The sequence below is a fragment of the Culex quinquefasciatus genome, chromosome 3, assembly GCF_015732765.1.
Source record: "Culex quinquefasciatus strain JHB chromosome 3, VPISU_Cqui_1.0_pri_paternal, whole genome shotgun sequence".
Lineage (NCBI taxonomy): Eukaryota > Metazoa > Arthropoda > Insecta > Diptera > Culicidae > Culex > Culex quinquefasciatus.
In genome coordinates this window covers 175,119,945-175,131,909 of record NC_051863.1, presented here as the reverse complement: position 1 = coordinate 175,131,909, position 11,965 = coordinate 175,119,945, and the positions used below count along the sequence as shown (strand labels likewise).

The following is an 11,965-nucleotide window of genomic DNA, read 5'->3' as shown; positions in this document are numbered from 1 at the left end:
CACACACACACACACATGATCAATTTTCTTCGAAAATGATCAACGGCTTCACCTTCCCTGGAGATGGAGCCACACGTTGCCGTCGTTTCAGGGCTATTTGCAAAGATGGTTTCCGATGTTGATTTATATCACACATTTATTTTATATTTATATACTTGTGTTGATAGAAATCACAACTTTTATACTATGTAAAATTGCAAGATATTGATTTTTTTATTTGCATCTCAATATTCTTGTTAATAAAATCTGGTAGGAACAGGTTTAAATCTTTTTGATACATCATAAGCTTAGGTAGAAATTCATAAAGCAAAGCAACGCTTACGCACAACAGTAAGAGAGATCTCTTCTAGGCATTGTGGGATTATATTAAATAATTTAATTAATCACAAAAACAGAAGCGTGATTTTTTCTTATCTTAATGAGGGTGTTAGGTTAGGATCTGGTATTTTAATAAATAAGTTTTTTGCAAGGCACTCAGAATAGCTAGTTTTTTTTGTAACTTTAGATTGTTTAATAATTCCAGGCCGACAGTTCTGTGCAAACGAGTTAAGTGAGAATCTCTGATTATAATTTAAGTGATATACTAACCATTCGGAATTGTCAAAACATCCATAGAGTCTCGATCAATCAATAATGAAATGATATCGGACAAAATTCGTTAATCTGTTGAACTAACGGTTCTCGGATTATGGTTGTATCGACCATTGTTGCGAATCGAGGATTTACAGGAGTTTTGACGATCAAATGGAGCCTAACATTTCAAATGGACACAAGGGTTTTGTGAACAGGAGTTCATCTCTTTCACTCAATTGACAGTTTAGGTATATTAGGTACGATAGGGATACACTCTTGTTTGCAGAGCTTCTGTGCCCTAATGAAATGGAAGGCACGAAATAGTCTTCTTAACCCTCTCTCGCCCATGGTTACTCCAGAGCACCAAAACCTTGAACTCAAATATCTCGGAACTGACATAACTTTTCATGGTGCTTTAAGTTGCAGGTGTTCATGTAGAATGTATACTAACATCTCCCCAAATTTCATCAAATTTGGTTAAGCACAAGTTACAGTGTGAAATGTAAACAAAAATGGGTCAATTTTAGGGAAATAAATAAGACCTGTTTTCGAAAGCCCGTAAAAATTACCAAACACAAAATTTTATGAAACAAAAAATGTTTTGCTATCATTTGAACCTTGGACAAGAACCCCTGTGAAAAACATTGTGAGTTTGGACCGGTTTTAAGTGTTTTTCAACCTTTTTCATTTGGTGCACCAGAGCACCACCTAGGCACATATGAGCAACTAAATATTCAGGAGCACTTTTTTTTTCTAAATTACAGAAAAAGCTTATTTTTATCAAAACAAAAGTTTATAAACGTTTTGACTATTCAAAAGCAAGACAAAACATTGTTATTAGACCGATAGTTTTATTACTTTTCTCATTTTTCATGAAAATGGTTGTTTGCGGGTTTTGAATGAGCCAATCAAAGAAACCTGAAAATGCAGAGATTTTAGAATTTGTAGTTAATACTTCAGAAATATGGTCTTACAGCAAAGAATAAGTTGTTTTTATCACATTTCGAAGCGTTTTCAAGCAAATGAACCAATAGATTTGAAGAAAACGGGATTTTGTGGTTTAAAAAAAAGTTGCTCATCTTCCTGATGGTGCTCTGGTGCACCACTTCAAATTCAACTTTTTTGCCCTAATTCGGTGTTTGTGGGTCAAAGTAAAGTATTTCCTGCATTATTGTACCAAAATTAAGCCATTTACTATTTTTACGATAAGCAAACAGCTCTGGGCGTTAGAGGGTTAACGAAGAGTATTCAACTTGTAAAGTATGAACTGTTCATTTATGTTTATTGGTTTTGGAAGCGGCAAGTCAGTTTTAAAAAGAAGGTAAAGGAATGTTTGGCTTTGCAATTATAATTTCGGGGATTTGAGATTCAAGTTACTTTCAGACAGTTTTGTTTAGGTTGTTGATTCAAGTTAGTTAGTTTTCCGTAAATGAATAATTGGACTTAAATGATCAGTTGAACTGGTCGGAGTGTACTATTTCATTAGCAGATCTGCTTCTAGTTGTAATGTACGACAAGACTACTGACGGACGCGACAGGACGGGGCCCAGATAAAATTCCTCAAGATTTATATTCCCTAGACAAGTTGCTTTCCCAATGTTGGTATCACTACGTGATTTTGACATTTCGGGCGTTCACCATTCGAACACCATTTTCGCTTAAAAATCTGGATGCAACCCAACCCCGCCTTTAGACGGGCTTCGATTTAAAAAAATCTGCAAAAATCAAATTTTCGACCAATTTTGGACCGTTAAAAAGCATTGGAAAGAAGAACTATTAAAATTTTAGAAAGTTTATAGGTTGGAAGTTTCACTTGTTTTATGTGACTTTAACAATGTTTTTAAAAATGTCATTTTTTAGGGGTCAACTTTGGCTACGAACATTTCCTATATAAAAAGTAGAATGCAGTATTTTGTCTAGTGTCCCAGCCTATGCCTCTACGAATTTTTAAACAATTTAAATGATAATGGTGCCATTTTATAGCAGAAAATGTAAAAAAAAACAAGCAAAAACTTGGAAAATTGACTGTAAAAAGACGAAAACATTAGATTGGCAAAATGTAATGATAGGAGGTGGTAGAATAGGCCAAATCAAATCAAATGGTTTAATTTTCCGATTTATATCGTGAAAATTATTCAAAATTATTTGACGGATCGTACTCTGCAGGTATGTTATCAGAATAGCAAATCTGATCAACTACCTGTACGTGCTGGCGTCCCTCAAGGAAGCATTTTGGGTCCAATTTTATACAATATTTTTACATCTGACTTGCCTGATTTGCCCCCAGGATGTCAAAAATCACTTTTTGCTGATGACACAAGCATCTCCGCCAAAGGCAGAAGCCTTCGTGTCATCACAAGAAGATTACAAAAAAGCTTGGATATTTTCAATTCTTATTTGAAAGAATGGAAAATTACTCCAAATGCTGCAAAAACTCAACTTATTATTTTCCCTCACAAACCAAGGGCTGATTTTCTTAAACCAAAAGTCATCACATTATAAAGATGAATGAGGTAAATTTAAAGTGGGAGGATCAAGTGAAATATCTTGGACTTGCTTTTGACAAAAACCTTACTTACAAGGATCACATTGAAAGTATCCAGGTTAAATGTAACAAATGTATTAAATGTTTGTATCCACTTATAAACAGGAATTCTAGACTTTGTCTCAAGAATAAACTGTTAATTTATAAACAAATTTTCAGACCTGCCATGCTTTATGCTGTGCCGATCTGGACAAGCTGTTGCTTAACCAGGAAGAAAAACTTCAGAGGATTCAGAACAAAAGTCTGAAAATGATTCTGAAACCTCCTCCCTGGTTCAGCACCAGTGAACTTCATCAATTAGTCGAAGTTGACACTTTGGATGTTATGTCAAATAAGATAATTGATGCATTTCGACAAAAATCATTGCAGTCTTCAGCTGCATTGATCCGCTCTTTATATAGTTTATAAGTTAGTTTTAAGGTATCCCTTTTCCCTTTTGTACATGTAGGACCTCCTACATTTGAAATCACTGAATAGCGAAAGCTACAATATTTCATGAATAAATGAAAGTTGCTAGTAGGGGAACAACATCTAATTCCAGCGTGCCTCTAATGTTGGCAGGTCAGAACTTTGACATTCAATTAAAGCTAATTAAAAGCGTTTTCAACTAAACTCGAGTGATAAATAGCTCAATAAGAAGTGAGCATGCAAGTTTCTATCAAAAGTTTTGCAAAATTAGTTGTTTAAATAGTGAAAATCAGCAAATTGGATGGAGTTAGGAGCGAGTGCTTAACCTGCCAAAGATACGAGAATTTCCCCTATTTAAAATTGAGGTGAAAAGTCATCGTTTGTGATTGGACACTCAATAATATTTTAACTGAATGAATGTACATGGAAAAGAAATTTGAATAAATATAAATTAAAAAAAAATCAAATCAAATTATTCGCTCTACAGCATTGCCTTGGCGTTCCCGATTACGGGATTCCTACTCGAAACTTGATGTCCGAAGGCTTGACTGTTGAGGCAAATGCAAACCTCTTTTTACACCTTAGCTTCCATCCACCCCGGGATTCGAACTGACGACCTTTGGATTGTGAGTCCAACTGCCTACCAGCGACTCCACCGGGACAGGGGCCCAGGGAGACGACTCCTACACCTGGACTGAGCTATCGACCTAACCTTTTTAGGTTAGACCGGGGCCAACATTTACTTCCCCATCCGACGGAAGGCGTGATCAGACAAATCTCGTCTCAAAAGTTGCCACCGGGACCTTCTGGGATCGAACCCAGGCCGACTGGGTGAAAGGCAATCACGCTTACCCCTACACCACGGTCCCGGCTGGCCAAATAGGCCAAAGACTACCAAAAACAAACATAAATTAAACAAGATAAATGCAAATCAATATACAAAAAATGAAACAAGAAAAACATAAAACAAGAGAAGTGAAGATTTTCGTCAAACAAAAGAAGCTCAAAATGACCTCCTAAACACGGGAAAAATAAAAATTTTCGAAATAAAAATTTGGGCAGTAGAGGATTAAGTAACGTTTTTAAAATTAGTGCCCATGTTTGCCCACTTTTGAAAAGCTGAGAAATTGTCTACATTTTGCTTTTTTGAACTTTGTTGATACGACTCTCAGTTGCTGAGATATTGCCATGCAAAGGTTTAAAAACAAAAAAATTGATGTTTTCTAAGTCTTACCCAAACAACCCACTATTTTCTAATGTCGATATCTCAGCAACTATAGGTCCGATTTACGTTAAAATTTGGAATATTTTCCGATCTTTTCGAAAACAATATTTTCAACATTTTTAGAAAGGAACAAACATTCAGTATTACGAGTATTATTATTATTACGAGTTGTGGTGGGATTTTTCTCAATGAAGTAAAATAAAAAAAAAATGCATTGTTTGTTTTCAATGATGATCCATTTATTTTTATGATTTTTTGTAAACGAAACCTTAACATATACAAGTATTAATATTTTATATAATAATCATGTATAGTAATTAATTTATATTAATGACAATTCATTAATATTAATAGTTTTTGTTATTTTCTTCTCATTTTGCATAGTAATATTCTTATTTTGTTTCACCACAAGGGCCGGGCCACACACGCTTACTCTTCATGCACGCTCTAAATTCGCTCATTTTCGCAAATCTTGCTCTCTCTTTTAAATTACCACAATTACTCACTTTTCCTTCCACACCATTGTTCCTACTCATTTTTAAGTGTTTAAGTTTCTTTGCGATGTATATCTTCTGGTTTTTCACTTTTCAATAGTTTTTTTTGCCGTCACTAACACTCATTTGTTGTTTGCTCAAAAAATTTTTGCTTGTTGTTTTACTTTGTTTTTAATACAATTTGGCCTAAACTTACGATAGAATTCTCGTTCCACCATTTCTTTTTTGCTCAAACCTACATTTCATTTGCCTACTTTTCTTACCGATAAAATTGATGATTCTAATCCACCCACCAAAATCTTTGATTTCCGTTTGTCTGTTCACGCCTCGATCTATTTCCGAGGCGGGGGGTTTCAATCATTGTTTTAGAATGCCTCTTGGAACGATTTTTTTTTTTGCTGCTGCTTCTTTTAAAACTATTTCTTGCTAATAATTCTAGTTAGTGCTTGCTCTGTAAAATCATGTTTTTTTTTGCTGTGTGTGTGTGAGCATGATGATAATGGTTCGATTGCAGGTTAACTAATCACTAATAATGGTGTGTCGGTGTGCTACTAGTTTAATTACTACTTTCATTTTTGTTTATATTATTTACACATTGTTATGAGCGCGTTGCATTTGGTCACTATTTCTTTCCCCGCGCTGTAGCGCGGAGTTAATTTGAAATAAATATGTTGTTCTCGTCTCGTCCCCCCGTGCACTGAGTCAGAGGGAGAGCGAGGGTTAACTTACGTTTTTTTTTACACACATTTTTATTTGAAGTCTGATTCAGATTTGAAAGGGTTTAGTTTTTTTTTATTTAATGTTTGATTTTGTGTTTCCCCTAAAACTTTATACTTAGCATAAGAAGTATGTACAAAAAGGGGGGAGGCAATTCTTTCAGAATTTATTTGCCCGAGGGATGAGACACTGTTATTTACACTTTTTTTTTGCGTGCCTGGTTTAGGTGTATTAACTAACGACCATTCTCGGTTTGCTTTAAATAACAAAACAACACTGATTGGATCTCTGTTTGCTTCTGCACTACACGCAATAGTTTTTTTTGTTTATATCTTGTTTCTTTTCAAAGAGGAAAGGGGGACTCATCTTACTACCAACTAAGAAACTTTTACACAATTCCCTAGAGTGTGATTTCACATACATCTGTTCGCATGTATAAATTGACTTTTTCTACCGTTTTTTTTTGTCTTATTTTATGTACAAAACTTTACACAGAGTTACGACGAAAACAAAAGATTGCAATGTTCCCTAGGTTCAGTTGTTTGTTGTTAATCTCCACAATTTGCTGCTCGTTTGTGTGTTAAATTGGTTTAATTTTTTTTAGGTTTAGGGAAAAGGGGAAAACCAAAATACTGTTTGCGAAAAAGCTTGGAAAATTTAACTTTTTGGTGTCACCTCAATACTTTCACAGTGGCTTGCATTCTCTACAAAGAAGAATAAATTAGTAACTTATATACTGCGTTTGTGTGTGTTTGTGTAAAACCAGATCTTGGCCGCAATTGAAACTAATAAAATTTGGACAAAATTTCAAAATGTTAAAACTTTAGCGGGGTTGTCACGTTGCCTTTCTGCTGCTAGACCTCTCTCTCTCTCTTCCTTTAACCTTTTACCTAATATCACAGACAGTCGAGGGGGGGTGTGTGTTGGTTGCTGGGCCAACCTCGGTCTTAGGCCAGCGCCGCCGTCATGTGGTACAGCTGCATTAGCACCTGGACGTGCACGGGCAGACACGACAGCCGGTCGTGCGTGTTCGAGTCCATCGCGAGCCACGACAGCACGTTGTAGCCCTCGAGCACGAAGCGCAGCACGTCGGCGGTGATGTTCGAGTCGAGCGGATGTTCCGTCGTCGACTGGGACTGCGCCATCGGGTCGTCGTTGTTCTGCAGGATCTGGAAGCTGTTCAGGTGGAGCGCGATCCGCAGAAACACCGGACAGACGTTCTCCAGGTGGGGACAGGACGCCCAGAACCAGGGCGGCATGCGGCCGGTCGGGGCCGTCGAGACGAGGTAGCCGATGGCCATCGGTTGCTGGGCGAGGGAGCCGACCTGTGGGAGGGGGAGGAAGAGTGTGTTGTTGTTATTTCGGGCCTTCGAAGCTTACACTAATTTTGGTTATTTATATAAAAAAAATACAAATACAGTAGTTGTTTGGTAACTGGGCTGCTTTTTAACTGTGCGCTCGATAACTGGGCCGTAGCCCAGTTAAAAAGCAGACAAACGTCATAAAACCAAAACAAACCGAAATGACCAAGGGGTTAATGTAGCCGATGGCGAAAAGCCTGTTCAATGAATAAAAATAACTTTTTTGCAATTCCGTCGTGAAACTACTTACTTTTCCTGTCATTCTTGAACGACGAAATAGCCTACTTTTCTGTACCAAAAATAACAGAATCGAATAGCAACACTTTTCAAAATAAATGCTAAAAAGTTCTACTTTTCAGCACTCAAATGGGTGCTGAAAAGTTAAACTTTTCAGCACTTGTTTTGAAAAGTAACACTTTTCAACATTTTTTTTATTTAAACGATATATTGACAAAATACATGAAAATTTGACTCGGTGAACCTCGTTGGATAAATGTACGACTCGTGCTGAAAAAATCCTCTTATTGCAACTTGTTGCATAAACTACTATTTTCAAACTTTTATTTTATTTCAAGTCACATTTAAAGAAATATGAAAACGAAGCATTGTAAATAAATTTAAGTATTTTTTTGTTTTTATAATTCACCAGGAAAATATTATGCATCGGTGGTCCCCTCGTTATTTTGCGTTCAGCCCAGTTACCGAACAAGTACTGTACAAAGCCGATCTGAAAATTTGAATTTCGATACTTTGAATGTTCGCTAATCCCAATCCTAGCTAATTTGTAATCGCTGATTCACGAATCCTATCTGTACTTTTGCATCAAAATCAACGTTAATATGTCGCATGAGTCGGACATAGGCTCAATGTAAAGACATAAGCTCTTCTAGGTTCTGAATATTTTTTTCATGTTGCAAATACTAAAACAATTGCAAAAACTCAAATCATTTTTTTAGTTTACTCAAAAATCTTGTATGAAAGTAAACCTTTGAAGAATTTTCAAATAATACTATAGTTAAAAATAGGAAAAATACTAAATTTTTATATAATACTAAAAATAGGAAAAATTATTGAAAGTGTAATCAATTTTTTTTAACCGAACTCGATTGTTGAGAACGCGGTAAAAATACTGTCAATAAATGAACAAAATTTCACAAAATGTGGTTGTGAGCAGTGGCGCCGACTAGTCCAAAATGTTGGGGGGGCACGGTTGTTTTCCGAAATCAATAGGTAAGAATGGCGATAAGCTGTTTGAGGTTCTTGTATATCACGAATTTTACCAATTGGAATATTACGATGTGAAAAGAATTATTTTCATCCGGAATCCATTATTTTTGGAAAAATAATTTATTAAAACGTGATTTAAAATTGTGATTGGATTAATTATTTGTATGTTTAGAAGGCGAATTCCTTCTTATTGGCATATTCTCACTCATAATTAACAGATATTAAGAAATTCAGCAATACAAATATTCTAAAAATAAAAACAAAAGTAAAAAGCAAAAATTTAGAACTTGAGAAATTAAAAATAAAACTAATACTCAATAAAAAACAACAATTTATCAAATCTGCTATTAAAAAAAAAGATACACAAAATTCAATATTCCAAAATTAAAAATAATATTATAATAGAAAAAAAATCTAAAGATAAAAAAAACTCATGGCTTGAAATTTTTGAAAAATCAAAAGAAGAAATTCAGAAATTTAAGCAATCAGAAATTTAGAAATAACAATAAAATTCAATGTTGAAAAATCTAACATTTAAGCTATTTTTTAAGAATTTAAGAATTTAAGAATTTAAGAATTTAAGAATTTAAGAATTTAAGAATTTAAGAATTTAAGAATTTAAGAATTTAAGAATTTAAGAATTTAAGAATTTAAGAATTTAAGAATTTAAGAATTTAAGAATTTAAGAATTTAAGAATTTAAGAATTTAAGAATTTAAGAATTTAAGAATTTAAGAATTTAAGAATTAAAGAATTTCAGAAGTTCAGAAGTTCAGAAGTTCAGAAGTTCAGAAGTTCAGAAGTTCAGAAGTTCAGAAGTTCAGAATTTAAGAATTTCAGAAGTTCAGAGGTTCAGAAGTTCAGAATTTCAGAAGTTCAGAATTTGAGAATTTTGGAACTTAAATAAAAATTTTTTAGGGTGCAGTTAAAATTTCTATGGCCTTATTATTTTTTTTAAATCGATCATAAATTGTAGAAGGCGATACACTTGTGTTTTTTAAGATTATATGATTATTATAAAAATTTCTTTTTTTGAGACAATTATATGTTTAAGCTAAAATTGGTACAGAACGTTTTACGGTTAACAAATGTCTTTGAAATCTCTTCAAATGCTTTCTAAAATACCCAAAATATTATCGAATTTATCAGCATTTTTGTAAATGTAAATGTAAAGCAGTCAACAAAGTGTTTCAGTTTACTTTCGCTAAATCCTTATCTACAATGGCAAATCGCAGAATGTTGCGTCCGAAAACTTGATGATTGTTTTCGCAAGAGTTTGCGTAAGTTTGATTGTAGATGAGGTACTATAGAAAAAATGTAAACGATTTAAAAAAAATCACAGATTTCAAAAAACCACAAATGTTTTTGAACTATTTAACAGATTCGCTTACAAGAATTCTATCCGTGTGTACAAACGATGTTTCAATTAAGTTTTAAATATTATTTTCAATTATTTCTGTGAATTTTATTTGTAATATTTGAAAAAAAAAAAATATTTTCCTTCCAAAATTTCTGGGGGGGGCACAATGTATGGGCTGCCCCCCCTGCCCAATTTTAAGGGGGGCAAAAAATACCGTGCCCCCCCAGAGTCGGCGCCCCTGGTTGTGAGATTAACATAAATCTAGAGTTTTATTCGAAAAGGTCCTATCAATATAGGAAATCCCATAGTTTAGAGGACCACCAGGACCACACCTTTTTTTTCGTTTTTTTCTGAAAAAAATTATGCACGGTAAAAAATTCTTTGGTGATTTTTTATTGAACTTTTTGTCACTAAAACTTGATTTGCAAAAGTACACAATTTTAATTTTTTTTTTTTTGATATGTTTTAGAGGACATCAAATGCCAACTTTTCAGAAATTTCCAGGTTGTGCAAAAAATCTTTGAGTGAGTTAAGAATTTTTGAATCAATACTATTTTTTTCAAAAAATCGAAAAATTGGTCGCAAAAATTTTTTAACTTTATTTATCGATGTAAAATCAAATTTGCTATCAAAAAGTACTTCAGTAAAATTATGATAAAGTTCACCGTTTTCAAGTTAAATCCATTTTTAGGTGACTTTTTTGAAAATAGTCGCAGTTTTTATTTTTTTTAAATTAGTGCACATGTTTGCCCACTTTTGAAAAAAATATTTTTGAAAAGCTCTATATTTTGCATTTTTGAACTTTGTTGATACGACCCTTAGTTGCTGAGATATTGCCATGCAAAGGTTTAAAAACAGGAAAATTGATGTTTTCTAAGTCCCACCCAAACATCACACCATTTTCCAATGTCGATATCTCAGCAACAAATGGTCCGATTTTCAATGTTAAAATATGAAACAGTCGTGAAATTTTCCGATCTTTTCGAAAAAAAATATTTTCAAAATTTTTAAACCAAGACTAACATTTTAAAAGGGCGTAATATTGAATGTTTGGCCCTTTTCAAATGTTAGTCTTGGTTTAAAAATATTGAAAATATTTTTTTCGAAGAGATCGGAAAATTTCACGAATGTTTCATATTTTAACATTGAAAATCGGACCATTAGTTGCTGAGATATCGATATTAGAAAATGGTGTATTGTTTGGGTAGGACTTAGAAAACTTCAATTTTCCTGTTTTTAGATCTTTGCATGGCAATATGTTAGCAACTAAGGGTCGTATCAACAAAATTCAAAAATGCAAAATATAGAGAATTTTCTCAGCTTTTCAAAAATATTTTTTTCAAAGGTGGGCAAACATGTGCACTAATTTAAAAAAATGAAAAACTGCGACTATTTTCAAAAAAGTCACCTAAAAATGGATTTAACTTGAAAACGGTGCACTTTGATTGCAAATTTGATTTTACATCGAAAAATGAAATTGAAAAATTTTTGCGACCAATTTTTCGATTTTTTGAAAAAAATTGTATTGATTCAAAAATTTATAACTCACTCAAAGATTTTTTGCACAACCTGGAAATTTCTGAAAAGTTGGCATTTGATGTCCTCTAAAACATATAAAAAAAAAATTAAAATAGTGTTTTTTTTTGCAAATCAAGTTTTAGTGACAAAAAATTGAATAAAAAATCACCAAAAAAATTTTACCGTGCATCATTTTTTTTCAGTGTAGTCCATATCCATACCTACAACTTTGCCCAAGACACCAAATCGATCAAAAAATTCCTTCAAAAGATACAGATTTTTGAATTATCATACATCATTTTTGTATGGCCAGCTGCCAAATTTGTATGGAAAATTATATGGACAAACTAATGATGCAAAATGGCTTCTTTGGGCATACCGAAGGCACCAAAAAAGTTTCAGTCGGATTAAAAAATACAAAAAAAAAATCGAATGACCGAAATCTGAGAGAATTGATCATAAATTCTCCAATCCTTTCAAACTTAGCTTTCTTAATTTCTCGGTTTTTTATCTTCTATTTTATTTATTATTTATATTT

At 33.4% G+C, this 11,965-nt stretch overlaps 1 protein-coding gene across 5 annotated transcripts in view; it reads right to left on the bottom strand.

The window, feature by feature from the left end:
* Positions 1–5,125: 5,125 nt before the first annotated feature.
* The window catches only part of LOC6040647 (mediator of RNA polymerase II transcription subunit 13), an 81,093-nt gene continuing 74,253 nt past the window's right edge, over positions 5,126–11,965 (bottom strand). For all 5 annotated transcript variants that reach the window (XM_038262809.1, XM_038262806.1, XM_038262810.1 and 2 more), the window contains one exon: positions 5,126–7,287. In XM_038262809.1, coding sequence (XP_038118737.1) covers positions 6,910–7,287 — 378 coding nt within the window. In that variant the 3' untranslated portion in view covers positions 5,126–6,909. The remainder of the gene's footprint in view (positions 7,288–11,965) is intronic.